Source organism: Phodopus roborovskii, unplaced genomic scaffold (assembly GCF_943737965.1).
Source record: "Phodopus roborovskii unplaced genomic scaffold, PHOROB, whole genome shotgun sequence".
Lineage (NCBI taxonomy): Eukaryota > Metazoa > Chordata > Mammalia > Rodentia > Cricetidae > Phodopus > Phodopus roborovskii.
In genome coordinates this window covers 28,470,553-28,493,421 of record NW_026126433.1, presented here as the reverse complement: position 1 = coordinate 28,493,421, position 22,869 = coordinate 28,470,553, and the positions used below count along the sequence as shown (strand labels likewise).

General features: G+C 38.5%; 1 protein-coding gene across 6 annotated transcripts in view; it reads left to right on the top strand.

Annotated features, from left to right (window-relative positions):
• The window catches only part of Ralgps2 (Ral GEF with PH domain and SH3 binding motif 2), a 126,243-nt gene extending 105,179 nt beyond the window's left edge, over positions 1–21,064 (top strand). For 5 of the 6 annotated variants that reach the window (XM_051186026.1, XM_051186028.1, XM_051186023.1 and 2 more), the window contains 7 exons: positions 2,588–2,642; positions 5,045–5,122; positions 6,549–6,654; positions 7,814–7,906; positions 12,790–12,895; positions 13,439–13,530; positions 15,992–21,064. In XM_051186026.1, coding sequence (XP_051041983.1) covers positions 2,588–2,642; positions 5,045–5,122; positions 6,549–6,654; positions 7,814–7,906; positions 12,790–12,895; positions 13,439–13,530; positions 15,992–16,021 — 560 coding nt within the window. In that variant the 3' untranslated portion in view covers positions 16,022–21,064. The remainder of the gene's footprint in view (positions 1–2,587; positions 2,643–5,044; positions 5,123–6,548; positions 6,655–7,813; positions 7,907–12,789; positions 12,896–13,438; positions 13,531–15,991) is intronic. The other variant, XM_051186027.1, reaches the window with a different exon arrangement.
• The last annotated feature ends 1,805 nt before the right edge of the window (positions 21,065–22,869 follow it).

The following is a 22,869-nucleotide window of genomic DNA, read 5'->3' as shown; positions in this document are numbered from 1 at the left end:
GAGTTAAATATAAGGTGATGGTAATAGTTGTCAATTATTTTGAAAGTACTAATGGTTTTGAATCCAAATGAAGAAGGCATTTGAGGACTTTGAGAAAAGACTATAGGCTGTTTTAGTTGATTAACTGCATGCACTTTGGATGAGGAAGTGAGGAAAAGGAAGAAACAAAGGGGAGGGGGTCAAGAGTTATTCCAAAGTCATTTAATTAAGCAACTCGTTAGCTGATAGTGAAATGACCATACACAGGACTGGGAGAGAGTTGTCAGACAGGAGACATACTTACTGAAGGGTGGCTGCATTTGGCAAGTCAAGACTTCTGTTTTGAACTTGTTTGGTCTTAGTAGAGATGTCAGGTCATTGAATATGTGAATCTGGAACTCATATTGGGTAGTCTCGGGTCTGCAGCTATATGAAAATTGCCATTTTTGTAGTATTTCAAACTATAAGATTTGTTTAGGTCACTCAGGTATAGTATAAATAAGAACATTCTCACATATAGATGTTTATAGAAATTGTTTTTTAATGGAGGATATACAAAGGAAACCATGAAAGGGAGAAACCAGATGTGCTGTTACGGAAGCCAGCTAGCTGTCTTGAAGAGGGAAATTGTTTTGTGTCTGTGTACATATCCACATGTGTGGAGGCCAGAGGTCATCATGTGATATCTTCCTCTAGCACTCTTTACCTAACTTTTGAGATAGAACCTTTCACTGGATCTGGAACACACTACCAGCAAACCCTCAGGATCCTCCTACCTCTTCCTCCCAGTGCTGTGACTGCAGGCATGTGCTGCTGTGCTGACTGGGGTGCTGGGATCCAAACTCAGGTCTTCATGCTTGCACGGCAGGCACTTTACCCACTGAGAGCAATTCTAAATGTATCAACAGCTGGTGCAAAACAGAATTAAGATACTGTGTTAATAAGTTTCTGTGGATGGCTGGCTACAGGATCTGAGTCAAGCTGTGGAATTGAGTCCAGGAACAGAGGGTGGGGCTAAGTCCAGATGAATACAGATGGATGGACAGTATGTCCAGACAGATGAACAGGAGATCAGGCAGACAGTAATATGAGTAAATCATCCCAACAGTGAGAGCAGAGCTGAGCTCACACCCCCAAGGAAGTCAGAGTCTCTTCCTGTCCATCCCTCCATGGTGCACACACACCAGATGTCAGATTGTTGGAGGTAGTGCCATCAGAGGGATAGGTGTCAGGGATAGAATCAGGGAGAAAGCTGCTCCCTCTTCTTAATCCAGTGACTCCATGGAGTTCCTGGGTCTGGTGTTCTTTCTGTGGTTTGAACAAGCCCATGTGCTCATACAGTCCTAATTCCCAATGGTAGATTTATAGGGTGGCAAGGTTTATACCCCCCTGAGACAGTTGTCTAAAATGCCAAAGACTGTGGGTTTAAATACCAGCACTGGAAAAGAAAAGCCTGGAAAGGAAAATGGCTGAAATATATATTCTTAATTTGAAGTAAGGATATAATAATCCTCTATTTGCCTACATAACAGCCTTAAAGATAACTAAGAAAATAAACACAAAGGGCGGTACCTGAATACGTGGTATAACTGAATAAAGCAGTCAGATGACAGCCTGTTCTTGCTAGAGTACATGTGGGATGTTGTTAGAAGCAGCCTGTGCCCCAGCTAAACTTCTCTGTGCTGTGAAATTCAGTGTGTTCAGATTGTGCCATCCCCTGGGAGACTCCATTTCAGATTTGATTAGGCTGTTCAGTCTCATCATATATTGGTTTCAAAACAAGAAGTTAGTATGTCATGAACTGCTTTGGCAAACTTAGTATAGCATGAATTCTATTTGTTATTAATAATAAAAACTGAGAGTCAGATATTGGGGTTAATGCTGAAGATTAGAGAAGCAAAGTAACCAGCCACCAGAGAGTTCTTACTTCTGCCAGCGCTCCGACCTCAGACTACATCCTCAGACTACACTGAGCATCTGTCTCCTCCCGTCTTACATTCCTTTTTCTACCCAGCCATATCACTCCTGTCTTCACCCCTCTAGTGCTGAGATTAAAAGTGTGGGATCTCACGTGCTGGGATTACCTTTGTGTCAGCTGTTTCTCTTTTAGACAAATTCAATCTCATATAGCCCAGGGTGGCCTTGAACTAACAGATCCATCTGCCTGGCTCCCGAGTGCTGGGATTAAAGGTGTGTACCACCACTGTCTGGCCTCTATGGCAAACTAGTGTGGCTAGCTTTGCACTCTGATCTTCTGGCAAGCTTTATTTGTTGGATCAGAAAGTATCATCACAACTTAGTAAGAAAATAATCTTTGCTCTGTATACTTTGATGGTAGAAAATTTTGTTTTTGTGGTGTTAAGGGTCTAACTTAGGTAGACAAGCATGCTACCAGTAAACTACATCTCCAGTCCTTGTACTTTCTTGTTGTGGTTGTGTGTTTGTTTTTGTTTGACCCAGGCTGTCTTTGAACTTGCAAACCTCTCATTTCCACCTTCTAAGTACTAGGATTATTAGCATGTACCACCAAAAAATTCATTGTTAAAATAGAAAATCTTAACTGGAAAAATTGCAGATATAACAATAACAGAACAACTCTTGGTTTTAGGGAGTAGTGATGGCTCTGAACTAAGTGAAGAGACCTCATGGCCAGCTTTTGAAAGGTAAGAGAAATGACCGGTCTTAAAGAATATATGAATATGAATTTGAAGAAGTTGTTGTTGCTTATCACTAAGTGACTTATCTTTTTTGCCAGAAGAAATGACAAATAGATATTTAACTCTGGAATTGTACACAAGAATAGCTATTATATGTTTACTTGGTGTTTTTACTTGTGTTTTGAATTTTTCAATTGTAACATAGATTTTTTTAAATAATAATAAATTCTTAATACAAATTTTAAATAACATTTTGGAACTGAAAATGAGATTATTTCCTTAGGTCTGGGTAAGACATTCATTTAACTCTTGCTTTTTTATGGACAAAATGACAGCTAATTTTAAATTACAAGTAAAAACTGACATTTGACATAAGAAGTCAGTGCATGTGTGGTGCTTTCCCATGATGTACTGTAAGATCATGCTGTCTTCTCCTTTCCTTGTTGCTTTAAGCTATAAACTCTGTCATCTGTACAGAGACAGTATGCCATATTGATCACCAAATAGAACTCTCCCTGAGACTAATGAAAAGTTATTCAAATAGGTATTTGCCAAACGTCCACTCAAGATCCGAACTTGTAAGCAGCAAGTGAAGTGGGAAGGTGGGGGAGTTGGTGCTTGGCTTTCAGTGCTGAGGGTTGAACTCAGAGCCTTCCACTGAGTCTCAGGTCATTGTTTAGATTAATATTAGTGTTCTATGAAAACTCGAGATCACTTTTAAACAGGAAGATTTGGAGTTATATTTGAATCATTGATTTTAAACTGCTTATTGAAAACTTACTTTTCAAAGATGTCTCATTAATGAGCTATTAAGATCTCACTTACACACTGTGTATGTTTTGATCTTTTCTACAGTGGATTTTCCCAAGTTTTGTTTTCTCTGTTGGGGAATTTGTAACAATTTCTTCTCATACTTTGTTTTCTGAAGTTTCACTTTCTTTCCCTTTTTTTTAAGATTTATTTTTATTTTGTATGTATAGTGTATAATTATCTTTGCCTGCATGTATATCTGTACCACCCACATGCCTGGTACTTACAGAGATCAAAAGAGGATGTCAGATCCTCTGGAAATGGAATTACAGATGGTTGTAAGCCAACATGTGGGTGCTGGGAATTGAACACAGGCCCTCTGCAAGAACAGTCAATGCTCTTAATGCTGAGCTATCTCCCCAGCCCCAACTTCCATTCTTTTGAGTTTAACTGCCATGGAGAAAACACAAAAGTTGCATTTGGCCTGTTGTACGAATTTGTAAAAAGTTTAAAAAAAAAAAATCATTCCCCCTGGAAAAAGTGTACCACCAATCATTATTAAGGCATAATTTTTAAATTAACAGTATCGTTAGCAGTTGTATATTAGGTTGTTTAAACTGTAAATGCATAACCCAGTGTCATGTTGCATTAATCTCTTCTCATCCCAACAGCTTGCCTAATGAAGGCAGGTTGAAATGTGTTAACCTTCATACCTCAAAATAGTGTTTTTCTTGTATGGCACAGTTTGTCTTACATACACTTGCAGCTAAAACAGCTGTACTTGTCCAGGTTTGAAGCAGTGGCTCTTCAGACATTTAGAAAACAGCTAAATAAATGCAGCCCAGAAAAATTCAGACATGAAATAGTACTGAGTCACACACGCCAAGTGCCCAGTGCAAGCTTGGAGCCCTAAGCAGGTAGCAAATGTGCCATGAGATGTTTGTTTCCTCAGCCTCTGAACTGTTGTCTGAGTTTTAACCACAATCTTCTCCTCTTGTTTCCTACATTAAGGTCATGTACCACATACTTTAGGCTTCCCTAAACAAAGAAATACCATTGTTTCTGGGTTTATTTCCTCTCAGGTATGATGTGATTTGGGATGAATACTGGTTCATACCATTCATACCATTTATTGGCTTTGATAGTTAATATAGAAAAAGAAATCCACCTATATGTACTCCTCAGTTTGTCTCTACTAGTTTCCTTTGAGTTATGATGAGAGGTTTTCCTCATTCATTTATAAGTTTATAAGCCTCATTGCTTTTAGGTGTCTTCATAGGGACATATGATAAAATGAATTATTTATATAAATCCATATGTCATATTTAAACCTGAACCCAAGAAGAGCCAAGGGGGCTTTGGAGCATTTTTCAAGTTTCCAAATTATTTGGCTATCGATAATTCTTTAATCTTTTGACAGATGTATGAAAATGAGTGCATGTATAATTGTATAGTATAGTATATACTTTACAGATGTGTTTCTAAAGTCAATAGAAAAAAATTAACTATGTTGGACGTTTTAAAAAAGAATCATATCTTGCCCATTTTAAGGATTAATAGAGAAAGCCAGATTACAAATTAGTTTACTATTCTAGGTATTGATGATTCTATGAATAAAAATATGTGTAATATATACAATTTATAATGGAATCCAACAGGAACAGATTATACCATTCTCTCGGCCCGGTGACAAGAGTGCCACGAAATGGCTATCGAAGCCACACGAAGGCCAGCAGGTACAATTCCCCTGCATCAGGGGCCATAGAACTCCCTTCTGGTGTTGGTGGCTGGCTCATATGGGTGTTGTCTGACATTTTTTCCTCTTCTTTCTCCGCTAATTGGTTTTAAAACTAAACAAATTGCCCATGAAAACTTTCTTTCCAAGATTTCATATAGTTTAAATTTGAACTATTCTTTCTAAGTCACAGGGCTAATTATTAAAATTTGCATCTTTATGTCACATTTTAAAGATCCTACAAAGTTGTTAACTATATACTTTCTAATGCTGCTGATTATGACTGAATTATGTAAAACTCAATTTGTTACTCTTAAGTTGCAATCAAAGCTTTTCTTTTGCAAGTTTATATTCAATTTATCCTTTTTAAGTAAGTTTTTTTTTTTTCAGATAAACCATAGAGCCTGAATTTAGATAAGTCTATCTCATTTTAATAATTTTTTAGTTCTCTGTTTAGCTGGGCCTGTCTTCACTGTATTAGCTGTGGGAGCACGTAAAGACAATACATGCAGTGTGAGGGGAGCCACTCACTCATACAGCTCTTGAGAAGCAAACCCTGTCAGCTTGATGGTGTTTCCTGTGTGCCCCTCCTTATAAACAGCTGGAGCATGAAATTTCCAGGCTGTCACTTTGAAGACACCTAAATAATCATAAAGAAACTAAATGTTTGCATTCTTCTTTCAGAGTTCTACATCTCATAACACATCATGAGAGACTGGCATTGAAATCATTGTTTTAAATATAGACTCTAAAATCAACTGAGGAAAGACGTTAAAATGATTACTAAAATATGTGGAAAGGGATCCCTGAGTTTAGGGGTTCTTCTTTGTTAGAGATCTGTTAGCCACAATCAAACCCTGAGCAGCTTTTGAGCATCACCAAAACTTATTACTGAAAGCCAGTTTCTAAAAGCATGTTATTGACACTGTTACTTTTATTTATATACTTTAAAATTAAGTATGAGTTTTCTGGGGTTGTTTTTTTATGGGGTTTTTCATTTGTTTTGAGCTTATTTGCATTTTCTGTTTTATATACTTAAATACTTCTAACAAAATCATATCTCTCTCGCCAGCAGAGTTCTGATGGGTTACCACAGTGATGTACTGTGGCATGTTAAGAAGAAAAAACAAAAGAGCCTTAAATTTTTTAATCTTGGTTCAAGTGAATTCCTTTCTTCTAAATTGTATTTGTTGAAATATATGATAGAAAATGTGTTTAAACTTCTGCTGACTTTAATAACTTCCTCATTAACTTTATGACAGCATAAAAATCTCAAAGCAGTAAAACTTCAAAGTCCTCAATGTCTTATCAGCTCTCAATAAAGTATCAAAGTTTTATACTTAAGAATAATGGGATTTCATTTACTGATCCTCTTAATGACTGCTGCAGACACACACTTAGCTGCTTTCTGCTTTGTCTCGTTACAGTTCTGCGGAGTCAGAAGATTTGGCGGTGCACTTGTACCCAGGAGCTGTTACTATTCAAGGTGTCCTCAGGAGAAAAACTTTGTTAAAAGAAGGCAAGAAGCCCACAGTAAGATTCATTTTTATTCTATCCTACGTCTGAAGATACGCTACTGCCCCCAAGAAGCATTAGAAAGGTGAACTCTTCAGGCTCATCATGGAAGAGGGAGGAAATTGAGATGCAGTGGGGAGAGGAAACAAATTAAGACAGGAACTAGAAATCCAGAGCAGAAATAGTTCAGTTTGTAGCTGGGCCGTGGTGGTTCATGTCTTTAGTCTCAGCCTGGTCTACAGAGTGAGTTCCAGGACAGTGGAGGCTACAAAGAGAAACCCTCTCAAACAAGGAAGGAAAAGGAGTTGAGTTTGTCTTTTGATAGCACCAGAATGTATGCTGGAAATATGAGCTTTTATTTTTTTTTTTAAACCAGACTCAATATATTTTGTATAGGAATTATGTAATGACATCATAGGAGAGTGTGATAGAACTTTGAAGAGTGGGTATGAAAAGTTGTCTATAGAAAAATAGAACAGTGACTTGATTGAGTAAAAAAAATTTTTTTAAATATTATGAGGTTGGTAAACACAATCATCCCAGTTGGCATAACTGTGTTCCCTCCCACGGTCCTCTTACTGCTATCATATGATGCTAAATAGTCAGATACAACAGAAGTGGGGACACAGTTTAGAGACCAGAAAGAGTGTTTGACTGTAGGATGTAGACCAGATGGGAAGAATGGGGGAGAGGATATGATATGGGGTCAAGAAGGTGATGCCACTGCAGCCTAATACTGGAAGGTGATATGATTTGTCTGTGTGTACATATTCATGAGTTTGTGTTTTATATCACATACACAATTCTGCGCATATGTGGCCAATATTGGGTGTGTTCTACCACTCCACCTTATTTTTTGAGACAGGATCCTCTCACTGAACATGAGCTCACTGGCTAAACTGGATGGCCATCTCTGCCTGTCTCCGCACCCAGATGCATGCTACTTGAACATCCATGTGCTGGGGATCTGAATTCATGCTCACACCCAAAAAGTTAGAGGATTCTTGATGAGACCTCGAATTACTTGAATGACTACTAAAGTGTGTTCACTTAAAGTGATGTCTGAGATGCAGATTTTAGAAATGCTGTCTCCAATAAGTGAAAAATAGAATATTGTTACTAAAGAGGTCAGGTCAGAAACCTTTCAGTGGCATATTCTTGTGTTTATCTTCTCCAGGTAGCGTCTTGGACAAAATATTGGGCAGCCTTGTGTGGAACACAGCTTTTTTATTATGCTGCCAAATCTCTGAAGGCTACAGAAAGAAAGCATGTAAGTATTCCTCCTCAAAATTGTTAGCTTTTTCTCACAACTACTTCCTGGTTGTAAAGAAAATACACCTAATAGGATACAAGATCACATTTCTCATCCAACACCTCTCACCCTTATTCCTATGTAGTATGCATGTTATAGTTGGAAATGTGTTTAATTCACCATTCCAAGGAATGCTTTGGAATCACTTTTGTATTTTCAAGTTTTTCCATTGCAAATGTGAAAATGGCAAATTACAAATGTCTGTCTTGCCATCAGATGTTTGCCTGTCCTGCATTGGGTCAGATCGTGTCTCAAAACCCCTGCCTTGTAGCCCCAGTTCCTAGTATTTAAATGTGAAAATAAAAACAATACCTAAAATTCTATCCCAGATGTGGGCATGGTGGCACATACCTTTAATCCTAGCACTCAGAGGCAGGGGAATTGTGATCGCCATAATTTCAAGGCCACTCTAGTGTCCCAAAAAGATCAGCAGTCTCTGACCTAATACAGCAATTTTCCAACAGTGGCAAGGCATGTGTGGGCACAGTGATTGCAACAGTCTGCTTTCTTACTTCCATGTTTCTGTAAAATCCTCTCGATGTTCTTTTCTCTATATGCAGTCTTTTTAATTATGGAATGTTTACTTATTAGCTAGTATACCAAGTATTAGTTTTATTATATTTCAAACATGATTTTTGTTTTGTTGAGTTTCCTTTTCCCATCTTTTCCCACCGCCCCCAACCAGGGCCTCTTTTTCCCCCGAAGCCACTTTTCCTATTTTATGTCACATGTCTGTCTGTTGCCCTCCCCAACAACTCTCTCCTCTTCTCCTTCCCTGTCTGTCTTCATGGCTGACACCCAGACCCACATCTACACACATAATAAACATTGAAGCTAGGATCTGCACATGAGTATGGATTACCCCCTTTAGTATTTTCCAGCTCCATCCATTTCCTACAGTTTTCATTTTGTTTTTCATTGTCACTGAATAAAATTCTGTTGTGTATGTAGCCACATTTTTACTATCCATTCATCTGTTGATGGATGGTTTTAAATATTTACTATTGTAGATAGAGCAGCAATAAAGATGGAAGTACAAATATCCGGTGTGGTAGAGTGTGTGTAGATGTATGCCCAGAAATGATACAATATAAAATCTGCATTTTATGGATCATAAAACCTCTGGTCTTATTTCCATTGTAGCTGCCCTCCCATCCACAATAAATAAGGCTTCCTCCTTCCCACATTTTCACCGACATTTGTTACCATGATCTAGACTAGGCTGAGGTGCAATTTCAGTGTAGTTTTAATCTGCATTACCCTAGTGACTAAAGATGTTGAACACATTTTAGAATATTTACTGGTCATGTGTATTTTATGTTTTGATAACTGTCTCTTCCTTTCACTAGCCCATTTATTACCTGGCAGTTTTGGTTCATGTTGTTTTTAATTTTTTATTAGAGAATTTAATACATGAAATATACTGTGTATAAACCATTCCTGCCTTCAACTCCTCTTGTGTCTCTGGAATTCATTGCGTTTACTTATTCTCTCTCTCTCTCTCTCTCTCTCTCTCTCTCTCTCTCTCTCTCTCTCTCTCTCTCTCTCTCTCTCTCTCTCCCAAAGATATTCAACATACTGAATCCAATTAGTGCTGCCCATGTTCGCATGTGTTCAAAACTGACCACTTGAGATTGGGATCTTGTCCCCAGAAGTGCTGGGAGGGATGAGGCAAGATTACAGTGAGTTCAAGGCCAGTTTGGGCTATAATGTGAGACCTAATCTCAAAAAATGAGGGAGAAGAGAAGAGAGAGAGGAGTACTTGGCAACCATATGTCATGTACATAACCAAATTGGAGTTACTGTTTCTTGGCCTATAAAGAATAAACCTGGGGACAAAGAGAATGCTGTTTTGTTATGTCTCTGTTTTTGAATGTTTAAAAATGAAAGCATACTGATTATATGAAAAGCTTTAGTTGAAGTATACTCATTGCCAAAGGGAAAAAAAGAAAAAAAAAAAAACTACAGCTACATTTAAATCTATCACTGCATGGTAATGATTCAACAAATGTGTTTGATTAGTTAAATTTAAAAAAAAAAAAAACCTGCACTTTGGGGAGAAAAAAGTTATGGTATTTATAAAGAGTAAAATAGAAAAGTAGAAGAGGGAAATGAATGGAAGCTAAAAGCACTAACTAACCAACTTGATTAAATGACCACTCATTAGACAGAAATGTAAAGATGGATGTTGTTGCATTAGCTGCGATGTAAGGCTACATGTGATCAGAAGCTTGAAGTGTATGTGCGCCCATGAGTAGGTTTGCGTGTGAGTTCATGTGTGTGTACATGCATGGGGAGGGGCAGGCATTTCCTTTAATACACAGCAATTCCTCATCTAAGAAGCATTTCTCCAGCTAATTTTGAACAAGTGCACAAAGATACCATAGAAGAATATTCCTGTAATGGTTATAATAACAGAACTCTTAAAATACACAAAATAATTATCAGTAAGGAAATAGTTATTGATCATTTAAAACCATAATCACAGTATAAATAGTATAAATATACCAAGTTAGCATGAAACTGGTCATAACAATACAGAAAAGCTCTGATTCCAAGGGTAGGAAGAAGTCGGGGAAGGGGCGTTACTCCCCAACATGACTGTCTGCAGACTTGTGGGATATCACTCTGTATTTGTATCTCATCCCTCTTTACTATGGAGCTTGTATCATTGCTAATGCAGCAAAAGTTAGCAAGAGCATGTTAGAAAATTGTGCTGTGTAAACAGAGGTGCAGTTTTATTTTGCCCTGACCAGCCCAGTCCTAAGTAATCACACAAAAGCTTATATTAATTACAAAATATTTGGCCTGTAGCCCGGCTTATTACTAACTAGCTCTTGGAACTCACATTAATCCATTTCTATTGTTCTATATTTTGTCACATGGCTTTACCTGTTCTCTAGCACATCTTGTTCCTCTGGCAGCTGATTCCGCCCTTCTCTGTGTCTCCATTTGGCTTTCCCACCTAGCCTTATCTTATTCTGCCTGGCTGTAGGCCAGTTCAGCTGTATTATTAACCAGTGAGAGGAATACATATTCGCAGCGTACAGGAGGATTGTTCCACAGTAGTGCTGTTTGTTTTGAAGTAAGTTATGAGCTGACAGGTGTACCATCCTATGATATATTCATGTCAGTCTCTTCAACTTCCTGGTTTCCTTTTTGTTTTTGTACCTCTTACACTATTGTCATACTATATTCATTCCTTTCCCATTACTTTTAACTGTGAAAGATATGTAGTAAACAAACATTTTTAAGCCCTCCCCCAGCATAAGAAATAGCACATTACCAGACCTGTCAGTGCTCTGAGGGAGCCGTTCTCAGTGAGGCACCATCTTATGTTTCATTTTAGCCATGGCCTTGTTTTCCTTCAGAGTTTTGCAATGTATGTTTCCTTATCTAAGACTTTTTAACTGTACTTGAGGGAGATGCATATACATCCTTGTCCTTTTTATTTTTTTTTTTTATTTTTTTTTTATTTTAAGACAGAGTCTCACTGTGTAGCCTGTCTGGCCTGAACTCACTATGTAAACCTGGCCTTGAACTCACACAGGTCTTCCTCCTCTGCCTCTGCTGGGACTAAAGGTATATGCCACCACATCCAGCTGCATGTCCCTTTGCTTTATACTGTTAAAGTCATTGTTGATACCTGTAGTTGTCATTTATTCCTTTTCATAGCCGAATCGTCTTCTGTTTTATGAGTTTATCATAATTTATTCATCATTCTATTGGTGAATATTTGATAGGTTTATCTCTTCCCTATTTGTAATACTTCTCTTTTGGATATTTTTGTGCACATATTCTCTGGGTTATATCTTGAGGAGTGTAAATACTAAACTTTTGCCAGAAAAGGCAAATTAAGTTTCCCAGTCACCAAGAATAATGAGGCTCCCTTTGGTCTTGGCTGCACATGTGAATAAAGCATAGCTTTATTTTTTTATACTGTCAGTTACTTAATGAGTTTCACCCTTTGCATGCTTTTTCTTCTACAAAATGTCTCTGTGGATCTGTTCCTTATCCTTATTTAATAGTTCTGCATTTAACCAAGCTACATTCCACTAGCAATTACATGGTAGAAGTATCGTTCAGTTTGACTTATGGCAGCTTTTTTTTACACACTGCTAGGTTTGAGTTGCCAGTATTTTTTAAACATTATTTCTGTTACTGAGATTAACCTTATTTTCTGCTCTTTATAGCACCCCTTTCCCAACAGGAAAGAGTAGTTAACTATGAAAGTAGCCAACATGCAGAGAACACTTCCCTTTTTTTTTTTTTTTTTTTTAAAAAAAAAAAAAAAAAAACCTTTCTTGTTTTTGAAAAGACAGCCTCTCTAGCATATGAGATCATCAGGCTGAGGAAGCACAAGTATTTAGGATGCAGTCGTGTCCAAGTCAGCCTGTGGGTCCCGAGCCCTTTGGGAGGGTCACCTATACCAGTGTTTGCATTGTGATTCATAACAGTAGCAAAATTAGTTACAAAGTAGCAACAGAAGCAAGTTTATGGTTGGGGTCACCACATGTATTAAAGGGTCACAGAGCTACCAAGGTTGAGAACCACTGCTCTTGGTGGGAACCGTGTGACTAGGAGAAACAGCAGATTGACAAGTATGCTTTTCAGAAATGGGCAGTTGTCGTGATGAAGTGTCCACACAAGATAACTGGAGAATGGGAGACTGTGTAAAGAGGGCATGCCACGATGACCTGGGTCCACATTAGGTCACACATCTTACCTCTCCTAAGGACACACTGCAGATAAGCTCCCTGACATTTAACTTTCACTGAGAACTGGCCATAAAAAGTCACCGGTTGTCACTGCTTGTTTTTTCTGATTATCCTTCATCTCAGTTCAAGTCAACATCAAATAAAAATGTGTCTGTGGTGGGATGGATGGTGATGATGGCTGATGATCCAGAGCATCCGGACCTCTTTCTTCTGACTGACTCCGAGAAAGGTGAGTTGCTAGACAAATGGGGGTCCAAGGTACTGTGGACACTAACTCCTGAGCCCCTGATCTTGTTTCTGCTGTATTACTAACAGGAAGGTGTTTGAGGAATTGTATCTGTTGGGAGTACTTTTATTCCATATTGTGTTTTAAGCTTAAAGTAAAAGCCCAAGTCATCCAAATCATAGAGTCTGTAATCTATAAGTTTGGACAACGTCTCAATATACACATTATAGACAGTACTTCATAGATTCAGTATACAGCAAGGGGTAGGGATGACAGTATTTTTGCAGACATCTAGAGAAGCCACAACATTACTTTAATAAACCATAATCACCTTTAATGTATATGCAGTAGGAAGGTGGCTCTAAATGTGATGCCCTGTGGCAATGTGGCATAAAGAGTTCTATATTGGGAAATATGGCTATAAAGGAATAGATTTCTGAAATTGAGCACTGTAGTCTATTTCATTCAGTCTTATGTATCTGTCAGGAATGTTGGGTAGTATTATCTTTAAATTTATTGCTTTCTACTTGCTTTTGCTAATTTTAGGAAATTCATACAAGTTTCAAGCTGGCAGCAGGATGAATGCAATGCTGTGGTTTAAACATTTGAGTGCGGCCTGCCAGAGTAACAGGCAACAGGTGAGCGATTCTCCTCCCCTCTTCCTCCAAACCTGTAACTTTTATATTCTTATTTATGTATTTTAGAGATAGACATTCATAACAATGGCCCAGGCTGGCCTAGAACTCACTAGTTAGCCCAGGCTGGCCTCAAACTTATAATCCTCCTGCCTGGGATTTTATGTATCTACTACCACACTCAGCTGGATAATTTTCTTAGTATTTCTGTTTTGTTGTTTATAGTAGTCAGTGAGGCATGTAGTCCACATTTTAGAAAAATAGTAAGTAAACTATGCCAAACAGAGGAAAGAGGAAAGAGACTTGGAGGTAAGGCCAGCATGTGCAGCTGAGCTTGCCCCAGATACAGTGATGCTGTCATGAGTGACAGGAAGGAGCAGGCTGTGAAGACAGGGAGTGGGGAGCCAATTCAGGGAACAGCAAGTGTGCAGATAAAACTAGAAGTTTTTAGAACATACAGAGACATGGCCAGTGTTTGAGAAAACGACAGCTCAGAAGGTGAAAATCTAGGTAGTACTTGAACAGAGCTCTGAGTTATTTCTGATAACAACTTGAAGTGAGGTCCTGGGGTTGCAGTGAAACCATGGTGTTCTAGTAGGACAGCGTGTCTCTGTACAGGACAGCTATCTGCTGTGCTGTTTTCCCCAGGCCCTCTTGCAAAGATGCCCTGAACCACACATTAGCAGACAGAAAATACAACCACAGTTATGGAAATTGCTTGAAGCTTTTCCAGTTACATATACTAGAAATCACAAATTTAGGCTTCACATATGCTTTTGTACCATCCATGCCTGTCAGCAGACAACATTATGCCGTAAATTAGAGGGCTTAAATCGTTCATTTTCACCCTGTTATATCAGATTATCAGAACTCTTCATAAGTAAGGAAGCAAGCTCAAAGACACTCATGATTTTACACAGTCAACTATCCCAAATGTTGGGCCTTGAACCCAAGTGCCATTTGCTTTTCCTTTGTAAGTGTTGTTGGGGTGAGCTTTTTTCTGTTTCACTTATTTCATTGATCTGTGGGGGTGAGGAGAGATTTGGTATAGCCTTTAGCAACTCCTTGAAGGACTTAAAATTACAAAGGTTTTTGATTTTTAGGTTTTTGGGGTTTGTTTTTTGGGGTTTTATTTGGGGGGGTGTGTTTTGGTTTGGTTTGGTTTTTTGGGGTTTGGTTTTATTTTGTTTTGCCTTTATTAAGTCAGTATCTGGGGCAGAATGAAAGAAACTGACTTTATTTTGTCTAAGACAAATAAATAAGGCTTTTAGAATTCTCTTCCATGCTATACATTTTCTTTAAATGTAGTTAGAGGTGATTTATTTATAAAGAATCTCAGAGTTCAGCCTGCAGGTAGTGCTGCACACCTTTAATCCCAGCACTTGGGAGGCAGAGACAGGCAGATCCCTGAGTTCAAGGCCAGACGATTCTACAAGTTCCCGCAGCCAGGGCTACACACAGAAAACCTGCCTTGAAACAAAAGCAGACAAACAAAAACACCCTCAGGTTCTGAGATGAATCTGGGAGTATATGCATACCAGCATGAAAAAGGCTCACATTCCTTACTGTATTAGTAAGCCTTCCTAATATCACACAGATGTGCAAATATGGTTTTGTTTCTGTTTGTTTTTTAAACTGTCAGAGTGTTAGCAAATTTATAAGAGAACCTGTGAATTCTGAAAAATTATTCAAAGACCCTGACTCAAATGCAAAACAGCCATTAGACCCCTGTAAGGCAAGAAAACACCTGTGTCCTTCCTCCTGTCCAGCCATGCCTACTTTTAAGAGTTTATTAACTCGGGATTTTCTAAAGGGATCCAGCATGCAAGACTCATTGTTATAAATCCCTGAAGCATCTGCTGTCAAATTCCCTTTTAAAAATATTTAAACTGTGTGGTGGCTCATGCTTGCAATCCTAGCACTAACAAGTTCATGGCTGGCCTGGGCTACAAAGTTGAGACATTGTCTCAAGAAAGATAAGTAGGTCAGAATGGTTTGGATTTGGCCAAATAACAAGACAAAATACATGCTAAATTTAGTTTATTAAATCCTATATAAATTGGAGCTGGGTGGTGGCGGCACCTTAATCCCAGGACTTAGAGGCAGGCAGATCTCAGTGAGTTCAAAACCAGCCTAGTATACAAGAGCTACTTCCAAGACAGGCCCCAAAGCTACAGAAGAAACCCTATCTCGAAAAACAAAACAAAACAAAACAAAAAAAAATATTATATAAATTGTTGAAAACAGCTTACTTAACAAGAAACCCTACATTTTGTGTATAGTAATACTATTCATATGTTAAAGTTTGAGTTACAGAACTCTCATCCCAGAGTGAATTTGGAGGGAGGGGGGCAAGAATCACTTTAGGATGTTGTGACAGATGTGTTCAGTGACTAGTAAAACAACTTCTAAGCAATCTGTTTGGAGTGGTTACAGGCGGTGTGGGCCTGTTTGTGTTTTTAAGGTTCCTACAAACTTGATGACTTTTGAGTAAAAGCCTGAGAAAAAGGAAGTGTACCATTGTTCCTGCGAGGAGCAAAGGACCTGCGGAGAGCGCGAGCCGCACCATCCTGTGCCAGGAAGAGCCCCTAGGCTCCAGCCCAGCCTCCGGAGCTCAGAACCAAAAGCACTAATTTCAGGGAATGAAGTGAGATATTCCCAGAGAACAAATTGGAGTTGCAAAACAAACTGCCATGAACTACGCTTCTTATCTCCGAACTGACCTGTGGAAACCACTGCCTTAACAGAGTGAGAGGGAAACCAACACCAAATAGTGTGTGTGAATCTTCTGGCGGTGCTGTGCTTGGAATAAATTGTAGCTAATTTGTGTTTCTTTTAACTTTGTACTAATTTTGGAGGGGAAACCATCTTTTTTTTAGATACACTTTAAAAAGGAAAACCCTTTCTTATGGATTCCATCAAGAGCTGTTTTAGGTGCAGTAAGAAGTACCCGGTGAGGAATAGGCCAACAGCCCACCTGCAGGGTCTGCTCAGCCTCTGGTACTGGCTTCCTGGCATTTACCCACAGCAAGATATGGGAGTTGAATGATGACAGTGCTAGTTATGGAGGTGTATTTGGAATAAGGTGTACTTGAATGAGAAATGTATTTAAACACTGCACTCTGGAATTCAGTGCTGGAAGGAGAACGGGGACTTCCTGAAGGAGGTACAAAGGCTGAGTGTTCACCTTGCAGCAGGCTCCAGAACATGTGGTTGTTTCTAACTGGGCTTAACTTCCTATATGAATTCACAAATCTGCGTAGGAGAATGATGATCCCAAACTGAGGTTTCTGTAGTTTTCTCAAATCTACAGTCAAGTGGATTCTCCAGCCACAGGGGTTCAGCGTCATGGTGAAGGCCCTGGTGGTATTTCCCGGTCTTTGCCCTTTGCAGTGTTTAATGTGCGTTATGCCAGACTTATTTTTTATTGCATTTGTTTCTGTTCAGTATGAAGTTCAAAAGCATACTTGTTTAAAAGATTCTTCACATATATGTATGTATTTTATTGTAAGACAAAACGATTTTAAGAAGAATAAAGGCAAAGTTTTCAGTTCTAGGAGTTAAAAATATAAAACTTTTTCTCTGTATGATTTTCCCAAATGTACCAGAACGTTTTTTTAGAAAGCTTCTTTACTGTCGGTCCCCAATCTGAAAATTATGTTTTGTTAGTAACTGGCCAAACAGTTTTGAGAGTGCCCTTCTAGGCAATAACACATTTAATTTTTAAAATGAACGTTGGACTTGAGATAGCCTAGAATTTTAACCAAGAATAGTGCTTGAATAGACTACTGTGGGCTACAACTCTTCGTAGTGGCTCTGTGCAGAGGCCTTGACTTAACACCTCCAAGCAAACTGCTCTTTCTTTAGGTCTCACATAAAATTTCTCATATTTGTATCCTTCAAGAATTGTGTCCTTTTTATCAGAAATTAGCTGAAAAAGAAATCAGTCCAAAAGAAAGCAAAGAGCCTTTTCTGAGTGTTTCTAATTTCAGTAATTCAAATATGTTTGTCATGTGACAGAAATAGATTAGTTGGGGTTTCATTGACAAGCAAGGAAAGGCAAATGTTGCCTGTATAGAATGATTTTTTCAAATAATGGTCTAAGCTTACCCACATTGGGTATGCATAGACAGACATTACTAAGTAGCCAGCAGTATTACAGTATAGACTTTGTACATCTTACTTTCGTTTTGCATTATTTTTAGCAATCCCTTAGTTTACGTTGCTTATGAAATAATGATTTCAATAGCATCCTTGCTGTTTTTGAGATACTGTGAATGAGAATCCTGTGGCTTTTTTATTGCAACCTTATGAGTAAGCTAAAGCCGTTACATTGTAGGTGAATCGCATCTGTGGAGATGGGCAGCTAGCAGAGGCCGACCTCACTGTTTTGCCAAAGAAATAGCACTGAGATGGAAGACATACGTGTTCAATGTGCCCAGCCTCACCTGGGTGAGGGGAGGGGGAGAACCATGTTTAGATCAGAGTAGCCAGTCCATATTAGCACTATGGCCTCTGGCCAAAACTAAAACTATTTTTCTACTTTAAAATTTGCTGTAAACATCAGTCATTGCTTTTTAGGGTGATTCTAGAAACTGTGAGAGATGAGTTATATAGAACAGGTTGAGTTTTGTTTTTTTTTTTTTTAATCTATAATTCACAGAATGGTATCAGATTAGAGTTGAAGCAAAGAAAACATTGCCAAACTGTAGTAAATATTTGAATGCTTTATTGGAGAGTGAACCCTGTTGTAAAGTGACTCACAGGCTCATTGTCCATGATCCTTAAAGTTCATTTGTTTGTCTAATAGCCAACGAGGACTCTCTAGAAATTCACTCAAAACATATACTTAAGCTAGTTTATAAGCAGACTGAATGGGATATTCTATGACCCAGTGCAAGGTGTGTAGTGCTAGCCTCATTTGACAACCTATATGAGTATAAAGGCTTATTTTTTTCCTAAGTCTGTTTTTAAGTTGTACCTACGAAAATGCCTGCATAGTGCCCAAGCACTGTTCTGCGCTCCCTGTGCTTATTTTTCAGAATATTTTTGCTATAGTGTCTATACTTGTAAGGATCAAAAGAGAATTGATGTTTGGTTTTGTTCAGTGTGTATTTGTGTGAACAATTCAAAAAAGGATCCAATTTTGAAGTATTTTTCTCTCTTTCCTTATATATGTTTGAGTGGCAATTATTTTTCCTGTGTAAACTGTATCATCCACTATTGTGCCATCTTCTGAGTGGTCTGTTGCTACTGGATCTCCATGTTGAGTTCATCAGGAGGCTCAGAACTGCAGTTTTTTTGTTAGTGGTGGTGGTTTTTGGGTTTTTTGTTTTGTTTGTTTTTGTTTTTGTTTTTTTTTTTTTTTTTTTCCTCCTCGATGTTTATACAGAAGCCCAGCAAGCAGCATTTTTCTCCAACAGGAATGGAGCCGCGCTTAGACCCCTGGGTAGCTGAAATGGTTCCCTGTGAGCAGTGTGGCTTCATCAGTCCCTGGAGATTGTTAACATTTAACTGTCCAAATGACTTCCGCGTAAGATCCTTTCCTGAGGTTAAATCTGTAAGTTACATATATTTAAAACTGTGGGGCATTATATCATTGGAAATCAGTACTAACAGACTTAATTCATTGGCTTTTTACAAGAACATACCTTCTGTTGGTTTCCTTCCTGTTTATTGAGGCACATTTCTTTCTCCTTCCTGTTTATTGAGGCACATTCCTTTCTGTTACCTTCTGCAAACAAGAGGTACCAGTGTTGCTTAATGGAAGATAAGCTTTAATAAAAAGAAATCCTCTGCCCTCAAGACTTTTAAAAGAATTACATCCTTTTGAAAACGAAGCTGAACTTCATTGTACTGGGACCACGCCACAGCAGTACGGCTGCTGCCAGAGCCCTGGCCGAGCAAGTGGTGGGGTGTACCTGACTTTAGCCTCCTTTTAGGGCTTGTGTTCATTTTCTCTTTTATATTATTTCTTACTACCATCCTGGTTTATGGCCAGGAAGGTATCGCTTTTTTCTAAGCCTCTGAGACACAAAATTGCTATTAAATAGTATTAATGATAAATTACATGTGAACCTTTTCAAAATGACTTAAGTACCTTTTGGGCTTGCTTCCCTAAAAATGGCTTGTGTCTAAAATGACTTTTCAACTTGAGAATTCCTCTGAAGAGATGCATACACTCCCGCTTTTCAGCTCACTGAAGGCAATTGCATTTAGCCTATCTCTAGCCATTGAGTCGGTGGTGCCTTATCAATTTGAAACTAGTTTTAGGGCATTGAGAATGGCTTTAACCATGTGCCCTCTTAGCCCTCTGGCCTGAAGATGACTGTGTAGACATCTGGATAGTTTTAGTTCTCCATTCTTAATTCTTTTTCAGATGAGCCTCCCTCCCTCCCTGTGGCGCTCTTGTCTGGGTAGGTTAAACAAATGCACTCAAATCAGCCTTTGGATGAGGACTGTCCATGCTGGCTGTCAGGAACCTCCATCTAACTGAATCTAATTGTATTCTGTGTTGTTTTGACCTTAGGGTATGTGACAAGGCCTGTGGGCAAAATCCCTAAAGGAATAGGATACATACAGAAGGAGTTTTTCAGTTTTACTAAAACTACTAAAATACTGTGGTGGCAATCAAAAATCCCTGCAGCCAGAAATGAAATTTATTTCAGTTTCCTATTTAAGAAAGAATGAACAAGCAGTCCCTTACCCTGCTGGTTATTGCTTACTTGAAAATATACAAGAAAGACAGCACTATTAATAAATCAGGGGCAAGAGACTAGACTAGGTTTCTCAGCCAAAGCAAAGTTTAGAAACATTTTGCATAGGACATTGGAAGGCCAGGAGATACTTTTATCTGTCTGAGTAGAAATGCTGTTTTCAGGGTGCTTAGAGAATAGACACATAGAAGCACATGGTCTTTAGATCCAGTGAAAAGGTTAACAGGTCCTTGAGGGTTATTAGCAAAATTTAAAATCTGATTTCAGCCAATTGGTCTGCAAAATAGTTAAAGGAACTCATGGAGTGCTTGGGGAAAGGAAAGTCAGCAGGCAATTTCAAATTTATATATCGAGTAACAAATGCTATATTCCTGAAGATGTCACCTGATAGAACTCAACAGTATGGTTTCAAGAAGTATTGAGTTGGTGGATGTTACTAAGATAGGTGGTAGGACTCCAAACTTGAGTTTCTACAGCTTGATTGTTGGTGTTCATTCTTTGATAGCCCACTGAAGGGCCTGGAAGGAGGCACTCAAACATCTCTAGGGATAAATTCCCAAAGCTAATAATAAAAAAGAAATAAAAACTCACAAACTGTTTTCCTTCTCTGTCCCAGTTAACTTGAGGTACTTAATGATGAAGGGCTCACTTGCACTGTGACCTCTCTGAGTGATGTGCATCTTGGTTCCTCTCTGGCTTTGTTTCTTTTTAATATGCAGAAGTGAGCGTGTGATCTTCAGTGTGTTTGCATAAGCTAACTTAAGATGAATTTAAGAACAGTTTTCTGAAATATTTCTATTGAAATAAACAACTTAAAACTATAGATTGTGTGATTCTTTGTTACCATATTTGCATTTAAAATGCAATCTGCTTTGTTGGTTGGGTTTTGTTTAACCTTCCCTTTTTTTTTGTTTGTTTGTTTGTTTGTTTGTTCTTGGTTTTGTTTTGTTTTGTTTTTCAAGACAGGGTTTATCTGTGTAAGTACCCTGGCTGTCCTGGAACTTGCTTCATAGACCAGGCTGGCCTGGAACTCACAGTGATCCTCCTGCTCCTGCCTCTGCCTCCCTAATGCTGGGTTAACCTTTCAAAAGAAATTAATAAGAACAGTAGCTGCAGAGAAAGTTCTGAGTGACTAAGCCCACAATGAAAGTGTGCTGGCATTCAGTGTATAGAGAGGGATCTTCTATTCCTGCAATGAACATGAGCAGTGCCCAAGGGCCTCTTTGCTCAAACTATTCCATAAATTCTAAGGCACAGTGTTTTGTGTCCAAGACTAGATACTGAACTTAGGACATCATGTATGCTAGGCAAGCATTCTGCCACTGAGATGTAGTCACAATACTTTTAGGACAGAATCTCAGTAAATTACTTGGTCTGGTTTTGTAATCCAAGTTGTCCTTGAATTTGAGATCCTCCTGTCTGACCCTCCCTAGTAGTTGGGATTACAGACCCACACCAGAATCAAGGTAAGATGTTTGTTTGTTTGTTTGTTTGTTTGTTTGTTTGTTTAACAGTCTCCATTGCCCAGCCTATGGAGCTTTCAGTCACTCAGAAGTACAGAAGCATCTGTGTTCAGGTAGGTTATGTCATCCTTTAAGAGTTCCTCATGAGCTCTGTCTGCTTTGTAAGTGTTTGGGGAAGTGTCTTAGGGCAAAAGTGCCTTCAGAAGTTCAGGAATTGAAGGGGAGCCACAGAGTCAGAGGACAAATCACTCGATTAACTTTTCTGTCTGAGGGAGTAAGAATTTTCTGGGGATGGATGCTGATGATGGTCAGGCCTTGAGCAGGTCAGAGAAACTGAAGAGGAGATGGAGAGTAAGCAAACCATTGGACAGACAGATACACGAGAACTTTTCCGAAAGCCCAAGCATAATTCGTCATTTTACTCTTTCTGTTGCTTGTTCTGCTCTATTCTTTTTCTATTCTGTTCTCCCTTGATGTTTCCCTTCTGTCTTGATGACTTCCTTCTCTCCCTTTTATTTTTTGCTCTTACAGCTTATATGCCCCCAGCAAAATCTTTTAAGCAATATCAAAATTACAATGTGGTTACATTCTATTTTCCAAGTGAATGAGTCCAATGAATACAAGTAAAAAACAAGTTTTCCATATCACTTACGTGATTAAACATTTTTCCTATTACAGGTAAACAAAACAGATCATCCCCAAGAACCCACATTCAAAACCTTGGTTGCTTACATATTAGCAAAGTGTAAGCAAGCAAGGTTATTTTTCTCAGCTGGTTCTTTTACTGGTGGGCTGCATTTTGCAGATACAAAGAAAGGGTTATCCTTTTATTATTTATTTCAAAAGGTAACAATTTTTAAAAACCTTCAAAGAATCACAAATCTGAAGTCCCAGCTGTGTGACACTGCCTGTGCCTGTTTTCTTTCCTCAGCAGTCCCTGTTTATAGGGCAAGGGCAACATGATACCCTACCTTTACCTGCATTAACTTTCCCAATAATCTAACCTCTATGATAACCCTTTACGACATGTTAAAACCCTTAATCATCAAAATTTTATTTAAACTAACATTATTATTGTATAAAATCATTATTTCAGTTAAACAGTACAGCTTAAGAGGAAAGCATCTTCATAATAGTCCACAGGTAAAAATGCCCAGTGGAAT